General features: G+C 29.6%; 1 protein-coding gene across 6 annotated transcripts in view; it reads right to left on the minus strand.

Annotated features, from left to right (window-relative positions):
- Positions 1-20727, minus strand: part of Taz (tafazzin, phospholipid-lysophospholipid transacylase) — a 241944-nt gene that overhangs the window by 181649 nt on the left and 39568 nt on the right. For 3 of the 6 annotated variants that reach the window (XM_085821772.1, XM_085821768.1, XM_085821770.1), the window contains 3 exons: positions 15200-15262; positions 15063-15115; positions 13868-13945 (listed from right to left, as the gene is read on the minus strand). In XM_085821772.1, the coding sequence (XP_085677898.1) occupies positions 13868-13945; positions 15063-15115; positions 15200-15262 (194 nt within the window). Of the gene's footprint in view, positions 1-1940; positions 1989-5745; positions 5854-13867; positions 13946-15062; positions 15116-15199; positions 15263-20727 lie in introns of all 6 variants that reach the window. The other 3 variants (XR_015042547.1, XM_085821769.1, XM_085821771.1) reach the window with 3 other exon arrangements.

Genomic DNA, 20727 nt, shown 5'->3' on the forward strand with positions numbered 1-20727 from the left:
TTATCTCTGGAAGAAAGAGAATAATTGATAGAAATTTCCCGTGATTGAAGTCTAACTGATGATTTTAAAAATAACACACTTGTTACCATTTGGCTGAGCTGGGAAAAAAAAAAAAAAAAAAAGAATTTAAAGGCATTTCAAATAAAGCTATTAAATTTTTATAGCCTTTTTGCAAAACCTATTTGTGTGAACAAGGATTTTCTTCCGTGTTATATTTAAAAAATAAATACAGAACAAAATTAAAAGTGGACCCTAATTTATGGTTAAAACTAAGTGAAATAAGATCAGACATAAAGAAATTGATCTCTATCCAAATTTTGTACTAAATTTTAGAATTAAAGTATTGTAACTTAAATGTTGATAATTAAACTGGTAACTGATGCTTAATCTAATATTTTTTATGTGTGCATATTTAATGTGAATGTCCAATAGGTTGTGCAATTTTTAATATTTCTATTGAGAAATTGAAAAATAATCATTGTAAAATGTTGCAGTGGTACTAAAGTTTTTGAATGTTTTTTAGAACATTTGAATGTTGAGAACCGCTTCACTATAGTATCTATCATACACAGCTGTGTTAATTGGTAATATCCTCTTTACATAAAACTAATCAACAATATATTTTTCTGACCTCAAAACACAGTAATCATCATCTTATTAACAGACAACATAACCTTAAATTTCCAGGTTCTAAGGAACCATACTTGCATCAACGCCATGCTGCATATTTTGATCCTGCTTTGCACTAATAAACAGATACTTCACCACCAGTGATTATGCACTGAAAAAAACAAATCTTAACTACCAAGCAATTTAACAAAAACAAAAAGACATATTCCTTCGCTTTGTTCAGCGGTCCTTGGAAAAGGCTCATTAGATATAATAATTCAAAGTCCAGAACAACACATTTCATTAGAGACACACTGCAAAACTTCAATCTTGTTCGAAGTTTCGAACACCATGGTGACTACACAGAAAAATAAATCTTTCTTCGTGAAGCATAATGTATAATATTATGCCTAAAAGAATTTTAAGTTAGTAATTCTTAAAAATTTATTTTTACGGTCATCTTCAGTTATGCTACTAATAAATAATTAAGGTCTGGATGAACTATGATACAAAAATTACATTAGGAATATTTTCTCAAGTTGTATTTAAACTGTTACATCTTAGCGATATTAAATATGCATATACTTTAAGCTGCATGAAATGAATTGGTCATCTAAAGCTGAATTTTTTCTTACTCCTATTTAAATGCTGATATTTAGCTAATGATCACAAATATCATACGTATTATTAAAATAATGAAAAGACCATAGCCTTAAAAAAAATGCCCTTTTCTATTTTTAACAGTAATTTATGATCAAAATTAAAAAGTGATATTAATTCTTAATTCAAACAATTTCAGTCAGTTTTATTGATTTTGCTATTTACAGTTCCTCTGATCAAAAAAGTAACTGAATTAACTGCCAAATAAATACTGTAGTCATATCAATAACAATTGCCACTATGTACTGTTTCTATATCAAAATAATGCATAACACACAATTTTACTTAAAGAATGTTCTCAAAATAAGCAGAAGAAAAAAAAAAATGACACACTTTGCTTCAGCTATGCTTAATAACTTTAATAAGATTATGTATTAGCTAAAGGTATATTTATGAAAGAATTCTACATTAAACTAAAAAGGATGTAACATGCACAACAAGACTACAGTGCAATGACACAATCAAAAATAAGGAGGGGCATGAGAAAGAAAGATAAAATAAATGAAAGGACAAAATAATAATAAACTTTTTTCTTTTCTTTTTTTTCCCCAAAAACATAATTTCTTTTAGAATTATTCCTTCAAAGAGCTTTTAGTTCTTATTACAGGTAGATAATCATGCTTAGACATGCAAAGCCTACATAAATGTATTAAGAAGGGATAAAGACATGCCTTGAAATATTCCTTAAGTATTATTCCATCACCAAATCCAACAGCTGGCTTTAAAAAATAAGCACAGAATCTTAAACATCTAGCAAACATTACAACTGATGAGCTGAAATATAAGATTTATTAATCAGCTTAGTTAAAATAATAAATATTGGGTTGTTGCAAAATGGCAGAAAATACAGTGAATTCTGTTTGTTGAAAAGAAAGCAATAGCTATGATTTTTGTATGCTCATTCAACTCCATTTCGAGTAACAAGCCTTCCAATGTTTTGACTACCAATATAAGAAATTTCACTTATAGTTCCAACTAAATTTTAAATCACAAGTAGAGGCCACCTCCAAATATTTGCTCGACTGAGGCCCACTGAATACAGGCCATAATAAGCTAATAAAGCCAGATAAGGTAAGAAAGCTTGATACATGGATGTTTACCTCATAAGCTTATTGGTCAAAAACAAAAGAATGATTCAAAATATGGTCTTCTGTTTTGAGCAGATTAAAACATGGAAGTTTCCTTCTACATGTTAAAATTATTAATAAAAAATGGATCTTAATCTGACAGTCCCAGATATTTGGCTTAACGGTCAGGAACTAAATGCAGAGAATGCTGAAATTAACCACACATATATATAAAATAATGCTCATCATATGATGATTTTCCATCATCCATACACGATACTTTTTTTTACAGGGTCAAACAGCTTATCAATAATGTGAAGATATGTGGCAACTGCACCAAAAACTGAGTTCCAATGAGTTATTTTGTTGCTTGACAATATATAAGTTCCATAGTGACTTGAAAATTATGTACCAGATACACCATTTAGAATAAGAAGTTTCTAACGTAATATTACTAGCTTCTGAACGTTAACAATAATAAATTATGATTTTCTCCAGCATTTGGACTGTTTTGTGTCAGAAAAAAAAAATTACGAATGAATATCTTAAGTCTCCAGTATTTCCAAACACGGCGATTTTTCAGATGAGGCACAAATAAACTGTGTAGCTGTCCACAGCAGTATGCCTCTTATAAGTGATTACTTTGATTTAAAATGTTACAATCTTTTTCTGTTTCTTTTTCAGGCAACAATGAATTCAAACATATCATTTGCAGCAACCCAATGAGAAAGCTGAGAGAAAAAATAGCAAAAGAAAAGTTTTAGTAAATTCACAAGAGTTTTGTATCATACCATTTTACATAAATTATTTAAATTAAAACACTTAAATGTTACTTGAAATGCTAACAACACATTGTACAATGTTTTAAGTGAATGTAAATCATTAGGTATCATGAAATTGCAACATTTACACATATAATGCATACTTATATAAAGGTTTCCATCTTTTAATGAGCAAAGGTTGTTTATACTTAAGTCTAGTAAAAATCAGTCACATTCATAAAAACTGCACAAACTCTAAACAGGAAAAAAAGTAGATGCATAACAACAGCCAGAAAAAACAAACTGTATGCAAAACTATGAGACAAAAAAGTGAAAAAGTCCCTGTGGTCATATAGACACTGTTCTTGAAGACTAACAATGCAGGAAGAAATCACAAATGTAAATTTCAAAAAATACTTGAAAGCAATATTTTTTTAGCATTTTTTTGCTTTCAAATGTACAAAAATCAAGCACAAAATTCTAGCATGCCACCGAGAATAACAATTTCATATAATTCTATCACTTTGAATGTATTTTATGCAATTATGGAGAGTTCAAAATTAGTCCTATTTTTCTATCTAAATATAATCTTTTCAACCACAGAAATTTCAACACTTGGAATTTTCAAATTTAGAAGAAAAGGATTTATTTCATTCTCATACTTCAGGAAATATATTTTTAGTAATATTTGGGATAAATAAACCACTTACAAATTTCATGCATCTTTCCACTGTTTATACAATCAAGCCTGAAAGAACTCACTTAAATACAAGAAATGCAAAATTGAATGTTTATTATTTTAAAAATTAAACTACTTTCATAACTGCATAAGTATGACTGAACAAATGCCCTAGATTCACTATTTTTAACAGAAGTAAAATATCTTAAGAATAAATATCTCAAGAATATTTAACTAAAATGTAGATGTTTCATAAATATACATGCAGTTAGTATATTTCAGGTTCATTTGCAAGAAAATTATTTTTACAACAGAGAACAACAAAACAATGATTACTTAATTATTTATTTACCTAGAAGTCAACACAAAAAACTACACCATTCCAAGCTAATCTTTCTCTTCTATTCGCAATTTTTGAAGATTACCCATGAAAAACTTATGACAAATTTGCATAAAATTTGTTTAATGTTGAACGACATACAACTACAGGTTTACATTATTTTAATTCTTTTATCAATCAGCTGACTTTTTCTAAAACATAAACGAACTTACTTTCAATTAAAGTACAGTAGTTAAAATTCTGCAGTTGCTAACTACTTTCACGTACTTTACAAGCAAAGCAATCTATATCATTGAATGGAGCTTCTTATAGTCCATAAGATCCAGGAACTCTTAATACACATAGTTATAGGTAATTGTATTACTAACTAAAAGATATATAGTACATAAAACTTCATGATTTTCATACTTTGTGTCATTTGTCAACAAATGGGAAAAAATTCTAGATAGAAGGGGACAGGGTTCGTAGCCACATTTTAGTTAAAAAATTAAGCACCTAGCACTTTTCAAGCACATTTTAAGGAAAAAATAAGCACCTGTCTAATTACATTATACACAACTGCATAACCTTAGAAACCATAGAAAAATTAGACCTGTAATTTAAAATATGAGCAGTGCAATATTTATTAAGTGTGTGTGTGATTATGGCAAAGCACACAAGGGCTATATGCCTAAGGGGAGGGCTGCCTTCGTGGAGGACTTTCTAAGCGAAACTGGCTCGTATACACGTTACACATGGGGAAGACCACGAAAACGCCCATGCAGCCAGCCTGTTCGCGGGATTCAAACCTCGGACCGAACTACCAGTGTTCAGCGACTTTATCACTCGGCCGCTTGTGGGCCAATATTTATTAAGAGAATGAACATTACCTCAACCATGGAAAACAATTAACTTTTTTTGTTAAATTTTAAATGACAGTTCAATTTACAGAATTAGTTTACAATGAGAGGGGAAAAAAACTATGCAGAACTAAACTATATTACAAGATTTAATGATGAAATTTCAGTTCAAAATTTAGAAAATAAATAATAATAAGGCATATTAATTGTATTCATTTGGCACCTAATAATAAATATGATTTATTTTCCACTCATATTAATATTTAATTAATTTAACTTAAATCGAAATTCTGAACATTTTCTAAATTTTCATTGCATAACAGTTTTCCCTTAACATATATTCCAAGCAAAGTAATTTAAGTAAAAAAGAGGCACATTTCTGAAATCAGAAGACAGGAAATTGCTTCATGCAGTCACCCTTTAACAGTAAAAGCTTAACTAATCTGCATACTCGGAAATTGCCGAATATTCTGGACAGTAACTGGAAAAAGAGGAGTGGGGAAGATTATAGCTTTTCTTTTAGATTTCTTGGCTAAATAAATGATTTTGACATTTCGATATGTGCATCATATAAAAATAGACCAACGGAACTGAGAAATATTCTGCTTAGAAAGCACAGTAAAACTCTTTTAAGTGTTCATAAACAAATCTCAGACTGAACATCAAAATTAATTATCTCTGCAAAATACCGCAAATGTTATTGCGCATTCCTCCATATGTGATATTACGCAATCAACAGCTGTCGGTATTCGGAGAATAAAGAACTAAATAAAGGAAGAGACTTACTAACCTGGGAGTGTTTTTGATTCTAATTTTCAACATACTGTGTTAAATTTCCGGAATAGAATCAAGATTTGCTTGGTTGGGTTGCTTGGGTTTTAGTCCAATTCAATCCAGACTGGACAGTGACAAAAAATAAATAAAATAAAAAAATAAAATTCACTGCTTCAATATTAAAGATTTTGCGGAGAAAGGGGAAAACCTCCCAACCTCCGTACTATTTAATGTATAGTGGAAAAAAGAAAAAAAAAATTATTTTCACTATTCGATTACTTTCCTTTTATTTAAGCCATTCCAAATATTATTCCTTAGAAATCTAATCTGTGTAAAAACACACCCATTTTTGGAAGTTTATCTATACTTCAGCAGTTACTGAAAATATATTATTATAGATATTCATTCATATACTTATAATATAAGCATACCGATCATAATAAACACGAATATGAACTAACCACGCAGAACGAGAATGCAAATTATTAAAATCTTGATAGAAATTCAAATGTGTGTATTATTTGGGTGCGAGGAAAACAATACCGAATGTACCGGAATTTTCTACCGTTTTCGCAATTCTTTGACCAATAGAATGACATGCACCTGTCTGTACTCTCGCGTGCACCATAGGTTACGCTAATGCAGAGAAAGGGGGAAAAGCAATTTCCGGGAGTATGATTCACCATCTGGCGTTGCATATAAGGAAGAAAAGTTTATTTAGTTTCGGCTTTGGTATGGAGCAAAATGCCTGTTCATTAAAAAAAAAGCACTAAAAACAAAAAAAATAAGGGCTTTAAAGAAAAAATAAGCACCTATAAGGGCCTTTATATTTTATTTTCAAATATAAGAACTTATAAGGACTTGTAAGGACCGCTACGAACCCTGAGGGGATTTACAAAATAAGACTGCATAAAAACAATTAATTAACAAATTAAACAATTTATTTAAATTTATGATTTTGATACACAACTGCAGTTAACATTTTCTGTAAAGTCTATAGTGAAAAAATAATTTGCCTATAATACAGATAAATAGTGCACCATCATATAATCACAATGTGCATGGAAAGGAAAACATCTCAATGGCTCTATTTCTATAGGAAATATGCTAGAAAACGTTATACAAAATTCTTACTGCTAATTAGCTTTGTCATTACTTATGAAAGTTTCAGTTTCAAATGACAAGTAGAACAGAAAATTCTACAAATTCTTACTGCTAATTAGCTTTGTCATAATTTAAGATAGTTTCAGTTTCAAATGACAAGTGGAACAAAAAAATTCTATTTGAAATATTACTAATATGAACTAAAAATGATGTAGAAATCCATTAGCAATCTTTTCAGTTTCCATTGAACAGTTTTCTTCTCATTTTGAAAACAAACAAAAACAACAACAACAAAAATATATAAATAAATAAAAAACACAAGCAAAACACTTTACAAAAATCTATCCACACAAGATCACATGCACACACACAAGAAAAAAATGATACAAACACATACATAGCAAGTGAAAAGCCTAATATGATTTTTTTTAATTATAAAAAAAGTTATTTGAAATTCCCCTATAAACATTTCATCAGTTAGTTTTATTTATTATTATCTGCTTTCATACAACTTAATCTATGCCACACCTCAGCAATCCCATCCGTGAGCAGAGGGATTAAAGATCCATAGCTTAAAATAAAGCATTGCAGATTATACTAAAAAACGATATATATAAACAGAAAGAGAAGATCCCCTTCCTTTTTTTAAAAAATTTAAGTAAAATGAAAAAAAAGTTAACATTACTAGAAGTAAAGCGCTGTCCCGTACTGAATTAATAACAAAATATTAAATATATTTGTAATTTAAAATAGCATTTAAATTTCCAAAAAATGTATGATACTTATATAAATTTAACTAAAAAACCCTATAGATACACCCATTGTAACTTCTATTAATGAAACTGTATCTGAATCCTGTACAATATGATGCATATTTAAGAAAACCAATGTTATCACAATTTCCCAATATATTTAACAATATGCAAAATTTTTCTTTATGATTTCAGAATTTAGATATAATTACGTTCCGATTCCTGGAAAAAAAAATTCAAGATAAAAATTTCAAAATGGCCTTTTTAGGTGATTTTAAAGTATTTACATAATTCCCTTATTTGAATTTATTAAAAAAAAAGTTAAAAATTTATTTCTGTTCGAGTGAGTGCAATTGCTTTTCTTTTGTGCTTTATGCGAAGAAATCACTTAATAAAAAGAATTAATATTAAAATGGAAAATTTTGAATTCGGGGAAAATATTTTGCTATTTCAAAGGGGATATTTAATCTTAACACAAAAAGAGTAAGCAGGGTTCATAGCCACATTATAGTTAAAAAAATAAGCACCTACAAGCACTTTTCAAGCACATTTTAAGAAAAAAAATAAGCACCTGCCTAATTACATCATACACAACTGCATAACCTTAAAAATTAGACTTGTAATTTAAAATATGAGAAATGAATTAACAGATTATTAACAGAGAATAAGCATTACCTCAACCATGGAAAATAATTACTTTTTTTTTTTTTTAATTTTAAATAATAGTTCAATTTACAGAACTAGTTTACAATGAGAGGAAAAAATAACTATGAAGAACTAAACTATATTACAAGATTTAATGATGAAATTTCAGTTCAAAATACTGAAAATAAATAATAATAAGGTATATTTATTGTATTCGCTTGGAACCTAATAATAAATACAATTTATTTTTCCACTCATATTGATATTTAAATAATTTAAATCTAAATTCTGAACATTTTCTAACTTTTCATTGTATATCAATTTTCTCTTAACAGATATTGCAAGCAAAGTAATTTAAGTAAAAAAGAGGGACATTTCTGAAATCAGAAGATAGAAATTTGCTTCATGCAGTCATCTTTAACAGTAAAAGCTTAACTAACCCGCATACTTGGAAATTGGCGAATTCGGACAGTCGAGCGTAACTTGAAGGAGTGGAGGGGAGGTAGACTGTAGCGGCTCTTTAGATTTTTCCGCTAAATAAATGCTTTTGACATTACAATATATGCAGCATATAAAAATAAACTAACCGAACTTAAAAATATTCCGCTTAGCAAGCACAGTAAAACTCTTTTAAGTGCTCATAAACAAATCTCGGACTGAACATCAAAATTAATTATCTCTGCAAAATATCGCAAACATTATTGCGCAATACGTGCGCCGTAATTCTTCCCTACATGATATTACGCAATCGGAATCAACAACTGCTGGTATTGGGAGAAAAAAGAACTAAATAACTGGAGTGTTTTTCATTCTAATTTTCAACAGACGGCGTTAAATTTCCAGAATAGAATCATTCTTCGCTTGGGTTGGTAGACCGCAGAACTTTTAGTCCTATTCAATCCAGATTGGAAAGTGACCCCCCCCCCCAAAAAAAAAGGTCCGTTGCTTGTTTTGCAGCGAACTGTAAGTTTCAATATTCAAGATTTTGCGGAGAAAGGGGAGACCTCACAACCTTCATACTGTATAATGTATTGGCCAAGAAAATGAAACTATTTTGACTTTCCCTTTATTTAAGCCATTCCGAATATTATTCCTTAGAAAGCTAATCTGTGTTAAAACACAACCATTTTTGGAAGTTTACTATACTTCAGAAGTTACTGCAACTATGTTAGTATAAACATTCATACATATGCTCATAATATAAGCATACCGATCATAATAAACACAAATATGAACTGATCAAACAGAACGAGAATGCAAATCTTTTTAAGATCTTGATAGAAATTCAAACGTGTGTAGTATTTGGGTGGGAGGAAAAGAATGCCGAATGTAGCGGGATTTTCTACTGCTTTCGCAATTCTTTGACCAACAGAACAACGGGCACCTGTCTACTCTTCGTGCACACCAAAGGTTATGTTAATGCAGAGAAAGGGGGAAAAGCTATTTCCAGGAGTATGACTCACCATCTGACATTCCATATTAGGAAGAAAAGTTGTTTATTTAGTTTCCGCTTTGGTACGGGGAAAAATAGCGCGTTCATTAAAAAAAAAAAAAAAAAAAGCACTAAAAGCAAAAAATAAGCACTAAAAACAAAAAAATAAGGGCTTTAAAGAAAAAGTAAGCACCTATAAGATCCTTTATATTTTATTTTCAAATATAAAGACTTATAAGCACTTATAATAACCACTACGAACCCTGGTAAGTGTAATGTTAAACGTTAACTACACTAACCTTAGTAGTGTAACATATTATTTCAGAAACGTCCAATTTTGTGATGAAGAATATAATCATGATATTATTGGTGCAGGTGCAATGGTATAATTAGACCTGTCAATGATATTATATTGACATAACAGCATGTAAGTGAAATGAAGGGCACATATGACATCAAATGACTAACAAAATCAATAGTTTACAAATTGCCATGATATTTATTCAATTGCAAACAATTCATTTCTGTAAGCTATAATCTGTCATTAGTAGTACTCTTGTATTTTGTTTTTGGCAATTAGTTATTAATATATAGCTAATTAATTATTTTAACCATTTATGGTTGTTCTGTCAACAACACAGCCATGTTATGTCAACTACACATTGAATCTTGCTCTATTCCTTTTCTTGACCCTTTTTCAATACCTTCATATGTCTGATATTTATTAAGTGATACAAATAATAAATATCCACATTTTTCGAGATTATGGCATATTGTTGAAGAATCAGAAGTGTACTAATTTCCATGCCACAAAATTACATCGCATTCATGAAAGCATACTGTGGAAGAGAAGTGACAATTTCAGAATTCTGTATAAAGTTAACAAACACACTGAAGAAAAAAAAGGTGAGAGCAGTTCGATATCTCCCATTCTACTGGACCGATTGCCGAAATTGAATTTGCATTTTTCATGTCACAAAAGCACGACTTAGAATATGTATTAGATTTATATATAGCATTGTTTTGTATTTTGACACAAAACCAGACTTTTTCTGAAATGACATGCCAATTTTTTTCCATATTTTGATTCTATGGCTCAAAGTATGATAAACTGCCAAGTTTTGTAAAAATCGCATGAGTAGTTTCTAAAAAATTAGCTCTCAAAATTATATTAATATCTTTTTTTATTTAACTTATTTAATTCTTCCTTTCATATTTCAAAATTTAGGTTCATTCCAAATAAAATTCCCATTTTTTATGATTTATTTTTAAACTTTGTATTTTTAAATAATATTTATATTTATTTTAGAAAAGAAATTTGAATAATAACCTATGAAATTTTTGCCAGCATCTTAAAGTACATAATTAATAGCTTAGGGACTTGTTCCTTCAATTTTTTTTTTTTAAACCAGCCGCTGTTTCACTTTTAAATATTAATGTGTGTTCTGCTTATATTCTATAATGCAATCTATTTTCATCTGTATTACAAATTCCATGCAAGATTGCAATTCACTTCGAGCCATCTGTCAGCTGATAAAAAATTATCTTCTAGCATTTTAGTGATTGGATTACTCAATTATGGCAAAGCACATGAGGGCTATCTGCCTGAAGGGAGGGATGCCTTCGTGGAGGACTTTCTAAGGGAAACTGGCTCGTATACACGTTACACATGGGGAAAACCACGAAAATGCCCATGCAGCCAGCTCGTTCATGGGATTCGAACCTCGGATAGAGCTACCACTGTTCAGCGTCTTTACTGCTCAGCCGCTGGTGGGCAGCATTTTTGTGAATTCCACAGTTTTCATGCTAGAAATAGCTCTAAAAATAGGACCATTTTCTTAGTTTGAAGCTATTCTAGAAGTTTCACCATCTTTCAATTTTCCATCTTATTTTTTGCACTTGAGGTATTTACATTTTTGTTAGTTTTTCATCAGTTTTAAATCTTTAAACTGTTAAGCATTTTCAACATATTCCAAGTTAAGCACACAATAAATTTTTAAAAAATGCTACTCCTGTGATTTATTCAATTTTAAAACTATGTTTCTAGCCATCATAAAAACTGCATTTTGTCTGTTAAATTGATCAGCCACTTGAATATAGGCAAGACCAAGGCCTTTTTCTTTTATTTTCCTTCAAGCTACAGTCTCCACTACTTTTTCATCAAAGATTGTTAGTGTTCAGTAATGGTAAGAAGCATTTCATGACCTTTTCTGAGAACTTTCTGTGAAAATATGTCTATCCCAAAAAGAAATTTTGAATGTCAAAATCTTAAAAGATGGCACACTGAAATCGTAATTTCACTTCCAGGCAGCCAGTATTTGAGAGGCAACACTCACTTATTTATAATGCCTCTAAAGCAGAAATTCTCAACCAGAGAGGAATTCTCTCCTGGGCAGATTTTCAAAATTTCAGAGGAGGTACACAGTCAGCCTTTTATTTACCTGTGAAATATTTAGTTTTAGTTTACGAATATAAAAAATTACTTTTATATAAGCTTTGGTATTTATCAATAATTTCTTGTTTAATTTATAAAGCACTTTATAAAATAATATTATAAATTTAAATAATTTTATTTTTAATTTTTATTTATTTATTTATTTATTTATTTTTTTTTTTTTTTTTTTTTAAGTTTTAGAAAGGAAAGGAGAATTATCATCATCTAGCATTGGTGAAAGGTAGGCATGGAACAAAAAAATATTGAGAACCACTGCTCTAGAGGACTGTTTACACTAATTTTAAGATAAGGAAATTCTGAGCTCTGAAAAAAGTGTCTTACAAGTATGAGGATGGGGAGAGGAGGTAGAAACATTTCAGTCAAAATTGCTATATTGAAGCACTACATACCTGAACAATAAATAGTAATCCACAATCAACAAGTCAATGGAAGAACTACAAAGAGTTTTAATAGGTAAAAGTACAATATTCTGTCACTGAAGAATCAGTCTATTCCTAATCTGAGTTTTATACGCGACAGAGATAAGTTCAATAAACGGCAGCTTTTTTTATTGATTAGCACAGATTTGATTTGGTTTCTGAAAATCTGATTACAATAAGTGGCTGATTTTACTAACCAGCAAGTTTAAAATGCCATGCTTTCTTTTTAATTAATTTTTGGAAAAACACTATCTACTTTGAATGATTTCTTCACTACTTTCAAAATTTTCATGAAAAAATGACAGACAGTGTTCACTTAAATTATGCTTTAAAAGTTCTACATTGGTCTAAAGAGTAAACAAACACAATACCATTTAATGGTTTTGAAAGAATGATAGCAGAAATGCAACAGCAGTAACATGAACGTAGTTTCTAATCTGTGAAAATCACTAGCATTTTTTTTTAATAAAAAAATTATAAATTTCTTGCTTAACATTTCTGACTTCCACTAGTAATGTGAATGCAAAAACGGCAACATGGATCTAGGATCAGTGATGTGAGCACGATATTCTAATATAAACTTAACACAAAACTTTACTGATGACATACTGTCCTTGCCACACTATAAATTTTTTCTATGCTGGAGGTTTGTAAAAATGCAAGTCCCCCCCCTGCAATTTTGAAAAACAATTAATTTTAAAGGACTTGTTTTCTTTAAGGACTTGAGTTAAATTTTAATTGGTTGCCTATAGTTTCAATTAAGGGAGAGAAGAACTGAAAAATTTTTAGGCAGTTAATGTTTTATTATGTGGAACTTTAAAAGATACTCAAAACTGCTTATATGCTTATGCAGCAGTCAACATCTTCTACACTGAATCTAATGTAAACAAAATACATTTCAAGAACATGCAAATGGCATCAATTTTTTATCTCAATTTATCACTGTTTCATCAATAATTATCTAACTCTCACTTACCATTCTTTTATCATAGAAATGCAAAAGTAAAGAAATATTTAACAAAAAAGATTAAGAATATAAGTATATGTTATAATCAAAAGAAATAAGACACACACAAGATAAATATTTGTGTTAATCCTAGTTTTAATGCATTAAAACTTAAATGTAATAAACTTGGATGCACAAATAATATTAAAAGCATAACTTTTTTTAATATTATTTTTTCATTTAAACTACGTAAGATAATGCTTTTATGAAAACACATATATTCAAATATTTTCAAAATTAATGGGAAAATAATTAAATATCTAATGCAATTTCCATCTTGCAGTAATTCAAATAAATTATAATTTGGATATTCAATAGAACTTACCGCACTTTTATATTCACTTGCAAGCCTCTCTCGCAGAGCAGTAAAATCAATGGGATTTCCAATAAGGATTGTGACTTTCTGAGGAGAAAAAGGCATTACAAAAAGAATTCAGCAATACTTTTTAAATCTATATTTATTTAATAAAAGAAAATGGTTTGATAATATAATACTCATTTGCTTAATTCTATCTCGAAAAGTTATTACAATTATTTTGTTAAAAACATAAAAACTTGATTAAAAATAGGATACAGACAAAAGTTGAAAATGTAGTATTTCTTTTATGATGCATTGTAAATGGAAGATGTTCACACATTTTTTAACAATTCTAATGCCGTTAAAATTAAGTTAATTGCAAAATGTATATTTTTTATTAAGTATTTTTTTATGTCCTCTGATGGGCATTCCTTTTTTACTACTACTAAGGTGTTCTTGATTTCCATGACAAAAGGGCATTTGTTAATTTGGGTATGGGGATTTTTTTCCCCCCTAGAGTTTTTTATTACTTTCCATACTCTGTCAATTGTCTTTGGTTAACATGTAGAAAGTGCCCATTTTAGCAGTTCAGAAACACAACAGTCCATCAACATTGCAACAAGAGACCTTTCTGAAATATATGAAAAATCTTATGCTCCCTTTCTATAAACTTAATTGTAGATCTTGACATGTTGACATGGTTGGCTCTGTCCTGGTGGAGATCAACTTCTTCTACACTGCATGGATAAAGGATTCCTTTACTTGAACAAAGAATCCAAAACAGTATTCCAATGATACACAGAGTTTACTTTCACATTTCTTTCAATCTTAATTTTTTTTTTACCGTAGTTATAATTCTTCTGTTTAACCATTCTTTTGACTCTTGAAATCAGTTTTGAAGTCCTTTTTCTTCTCTTTCAACAGTAAAATGACCACTTTCTATTATGACCATTCCCCTCTTTCCCCAAAAAACACAATCATTAATTACATCTATTTACAAGTGAAGAATGAAATCAAAGAAAATAATAAGTGATTATTGGAACAATTTTAAGCATGAAATTAATTTTTCAATTATGGAAATATGAAAAGAAAAACTAAAAAACTATGAAATAAATCAAAAAATTAACAATTAAATTTATAACATCTTCTCTATGCAATTTAATAGCTAGTAAATATTAATATTTTATTTACTATAAAATTAAAACCCAATAATTTGTTTTACCTGTCCAATTTTTGGTCTATATGGCTCAACATTTGGTAACACACTATCCATTCCTGTATATAAAAATGTGTAAGTATCAAAATATTCATTATAATAAAATATAAAAATAAGTTCAAGTGTTTTAAAAAACATATTACCTAAATGCCAAAATGGAATCACAATAGGACATATTTTGCATTCAGCAATTAATCGTCCTATGCCTAATTATGTATAAAAAGATATGTTATTAAGTAACCAAATACAAAATTTGATAAATGTACAAAGGAAGATAGTTCACATACTAAAATATTTAGAATACATGATTGAAAAGACAAAATATATGATGATACATCCTCTTTCCTTCTTAAAAGAAACTTGTCTCTAAAATATATCTATAGAACATATCTATAAAAAAATAGAATATGCTGAGATACAAAATGCATTCACAAATGTTTTAAAATAAAAAATGTCAGCATGCTTTAGATAACCGATATTAATATTACAGAAATAAAATCAGTTTCATGCATTTATATAAACATCCACAGAATGCTGACCTGCCAAACTCAAAAATCATGACTTTTTACAACTTAAATTATTTTTAAATAGTGAAAATAAGTAAAAAGGAAATTACCTAAAATATTTTACAAAAAAATAATAGTTAATCTATTTTTATACGATTGTTAAAAACATTAGCAGAATTTTCTTTAAGAAAGAAGCAGCACAATTTTGCTCATAGTAGTTATCATGTAGATTCCCCCCCAACACATTTTTTTCAGTGTATCATAACTCACACTGGATTTAATTATCGGTATTTTAATTTATGTGCCCTACAATTGGCTGAGCAGTTTAAAATGAATACAAGTGAACAGGCTAGCTTGGTTGGTTTTCATAGTTTTCCCCATGTGTGATGTGAATACGAGCCAGCTGCCTTTAGAATGTGCTCCACAGAGATGTCCCTCCCCTTTGGCACATATTCAAACAACCTAAGCTAACCTGAGTTTCAATAACAGCCAAATTCTCAACTCGTGTGGCACAGCAGAGTTTTAACAGTAGCACACGAAGACTTATTGAAATAAAAGATTTTAAAAAAATAATAATATTGTCTGTATCAACTGCATAGATAGATGGACACATAAACACATTAGAATAAATATAATAACTCAGTTTCTCTGCAAGATGTTAACTGTTACCCAACTAAAATCCAAATCGAAATTATTGACCTACAGCAACGTACTACACTGAAAAGCAAATATAAGAAACTTATTTCAACTGCAAGTGATCCAACTTATATTGAATTTTGGAAATTTGTACCAACAAGAAATTTTTCAAATTTATATGATTTGAGTGATTTTTTTTTTTTTTTTTTTTTTTTTTTTTTTTCCAAATTTATAAATTGAAATTTTTCAAATTTATATGATTTAATATTATTGTAGGTTTGGATCTACATATGTTTGTGACAAATGTTTTCCATTGTAAACATAATAAAATCAAAATATCATTCGAAAGTAACTGATGTGCACCTAAAACATCTAAATGGAAGTGGCACGCATAACTCTTTTATTTTTTAGATAGTGGCACTCTTCCCAAAATGGCAGGCTACCCTGCTTTAGACAGTTGTCATTATATAATAGAATTCCCTCAACACTTCTCAGTTTTCTGATTAAATTTTGCTGCATATCAATTCTTATAGATTCTACAACTTATTCAAGATTTCTAATTGTTAAGTTCAAAATTGTGATATCAATTTATCTCTTGCAATGCTGATATCTTTGCCTTGAAAGTGAAAACTAAGTGAAGTAAAACTAGAAACAAATATTTGCTACTTTTGCATGTAAAATTACTTAAATTTTAATTAGAAATATACATGTTACATAATCACATACTTGATTGAAGTAGCTTCTAACATGTAAATACAGTTTCTTTTTATCTTCACATGGAAGCTTTCTCACTACTTTGTTAGTTGCAACTCCTATTAACAAATCTTCATCATTTTTTTTATTTTCCATTTTGCATAATTCTTATGACATACAGAATCAGAAGACAAAGGTTTTTGATAAAATATCTTTAAACAAATCACTAATTACTAACTGTTGAATATAAAACATAAATTAATGGATCTTAAGAGATGACATAATTAAAAGAAACTTATTCCACATGTTGTATTAATCCTAAAAATAAATCAGTAAGCAAGGATTGTTGTTTCTTTTGTTTTGGTGGAAATTTTGTGGCAACTGCCAAGATTCAAAACAGGTTCCTTTTAGTGATTTTGCAACAAAATTAATGTATTCTCACAGAAATTTTACAATTTTTTCCATTGCAGACAAATTCTATAAGCATATACTTTAAAACTGAGCTGAAGGTATCACAATTTAGCTATACAAATTACTGGAATTTGAAGTGTAAGTCAAAAGAACAGATGAAAATGACAACATTGCAAGTTAAAACTGAAGAATGTTATTGCATGGTTGCCTGAGTTTTGCACATTTCTAAAATTCAGCTCCATCTATTAAGGTGGTTGTACTAATATTAAGTATCAATTAAAAGCAATTTTCTGCCACAGAACTGTGGTAAGAACATTCACTCATGGCAAAATAGAGCATACAAAAAACAAGAAGCTATAAATAATCACCCTTCATGAAATAAACTTAGATTAACCAGCAAATAATATCTCTTACCACGGAATGTTTTAATTCTGATGTCAGAAAGATGGGATTCTCCCCATACTAAAAATTCTAAAATTATCATTTTGATAGGTTTAATTAAAATCAAGAATGTAATGTATTTAAAGCATTTTTTAATAAATCTTGATTCAATATTTTAAATTTAAAAATATTTCTCATTAACAAACAGTAAACCATACCATATTTTGAAACAATATTTTTAGAGCATATGGAATGAGATCCAAAAAGAAAGTTTAAATAAAAGTAATACTGGCATCATTACTTCCTAAGTACATAAGGACACATGAAATTATGCATAGTTCATGTGGAGAAATAAAATTTGGTCAGAGTTTGGCACATTCTGAAAAACTGGCAACTTTTACTGAGGTGGTTGTGATAACATGTATGTACCATTTTTTACTGCTTTCCTACATTTTCTGCTGAAGTCTTGCCTTTTTTGTATATAGAACAGTTTTCATTGCATTTTTCAATTTAATATTACATGTGAAAATTTTATTTTGTTTGACCACAAATTTGTGAAACATAGCAAGAAATGCAGCCAGTAGTTATATGTTTTCAACAAAGTTCTTCGGTAAGCTGCAGTGAAAAATTCTTTCTTAAGAGCTGTGCTTCCCTTAGCTTCTTCGTACACGATCCAAGCACTGATTGCAGCCAAATCTACAATATTATAGAGCAGAACATATGCGTGCAACATCTACAACTTCCAGCTTTTCACAGTTCCTAGTCATTTTGATTGAATGTCAAAACTAAACAATGAGCTTTTGTTCAGTACATTTTTTATTAGTCATTGGTTCATTTATAAACAACTTTTTTTCCACCAACACCGAGGCAGCCGGTCCATTGGGCAGTTAGCATATCGGCCAGGTAGCCCCGCTGACGGAAATAACTTGATCAAAATAACACACTTAAAAATACATATTGTGCTCAAGACGACTGCTGGGGGCAGTGCAAACAAATGCTGGACGAAGACGATACTGCAGTGATGGAAGAAGGGTGCATTGCGGGTGAGAAGAACAATTTCAGTTACATATTTACAGAGTTATGGATAGGTGGTTACAATACTAAAAGTAATAAGAAGTAAAATACTAAAAAGTGAAATAATACATAGAATAAAAAAAGGCAAAACAGTGAAAACAATACAAAAAATAAGGCAAAATACATATTTCAAGGTTCATAATTCAAGGAGATAAATATATACAGGGAATAAGAAAAGCCGAATAAGTTAACTTAAGATAAAATTAGTTCACTATAGGTACAGAGCATACAGGATCTGTGCTGGTGACAAGGATGGCAGCTGATAATTACTCCAGCCTGTCTGAGATTTTGCATGCAATATTTATGCAATCGCATATGCGTTTCAATGCATTGCGAATTTTCGAAGTAGCTTCGGCCCATGCATAAATGTGGTTTGCTGCTGGTTGCCTAAGATGATATTTGGCGGTCTCTCTGCAAGCGAACAGATGATAAACTTATGACTATTTACTTTCCACATTTCTATTTGCATATGTCATATTATTCCACCTAATTCTGATACTATATTTTGATGCTGAAAATGCCCTAGTTAACAGTTCATAGGTATACATATATACAAATCATGCCATACATCTGCAATAAATGCCACTACCACTATATGGACATATATCACACTACATACTTTTATCCACAATATAACACAATACAGAAATATTTGCTTAAGCAGCATTTTTACTGGATTGATTTGGCATTTCTGTTTGTTTCCCATAATGCTGTCAAAATGATGGCTCAGTGATGATGACTAATGATTAATGCTCAAAAGTAAATGTTAAACAGTCAGAATGATAATAACCTTTCCAGTGTTAACAGACTTCTGTATAAATCTCTTTAAAAGATTATTTTTATTGTAAAATAAATGTCAAATAAGCTTCTCATTACTAAAAAAGTTACCTTATTTTTCTCATGCCTTTTTTTAACAGTGGAAGTAATAGTCACATCTTCATTTACTTTAGGTATTTTATACCTTTTAATATAGCATTTTATCTTATTCTAGAAGCATTTACTTCTTCCTTAAAAAATCCAAGATAAGGTTTCTATTAGTTGAGGATCCTAGATAAATGTTTCTTTAAAAATAAACAGAATGTACATAATTTCCTCTTTTTTTATTATTATTATTATTTTAGTATTATGCAACCGCTGGAGCTGTTTCCATTTTTCTTTCCTTTCAGATTTGTTTTTAAGATAATACTATACATCAGTAATGAATTCATTTATATTTATTGATAAAAAGAAGCTGTACCTTTTTCAGCTGCTAAATTAAAAAGTTGTCAGATACATCTCATAAATATGCAAATATGATTTTTTAAAGATGCCTGCAATATTAGTCTTCAGGCCAGATATTATTGGCATGCTATATGCACCAAGAACTGAACAGCTGTCTAGAGGAACTCAATTTTTCTTCAAATTTAGTAACTAGCAATGAAGTATTAGAGCACACAAAATTTTCTTTCTAAAGTAGGGACATAAGGTAAACCATATGCAATTTCTGAAGTCACAGGATTAAAAAAAATAACAACCATTTATTAAAATCTGCCAATAAATGACACTGAAAAAACACACCAATAATGGGTGCAGATGAGTATGAGAGTACATAACTGCATGTAACAGTGATGTGCTTTACTTTCCCAGTATGTGGTTAGATGTACATACATAAATAATAAACTGCATTAAAAATTTTAAAGAAATAAGAAAGTGTGGTCAATTTAAAGAGTTAAGGTTTATTTGATTACAGCAAAGCAGTCTAGGGCTATCTGCCTAAGGGGAGGGATGCCTTCATGGAAGATTATTTAAGGGAAACTGGATTGTATAAACATTATACATGGGGAAAACTATGAAAACACCCTTGCAGTCAGCCCATTCAAGGGATTCGAACCTTCAAATGAACTACCAATGTACAGCAACTTTACCACTTGACCGGTGGTGGGCCCTTTAAAGATTACAAACCTTTAAACAACTTCAACAAGCATATGAAA

The sequence above is a fragment of the Stegodyphus dumicola genome, chromosome 8 (assembly GCF_044657685.1).
Source record: "Stegodyphus dumicola isolate Sdum_Otavi_A_Nest chromosome 8, ASM4465768v1".
In the NCBI taxonomy this organism is placed as follows: Eukaryota; Metazoa; Arthropoda; class Arachnida; order Araneae; family Eresidae; genus Stegodyphus; species Stegodyphus dumicola.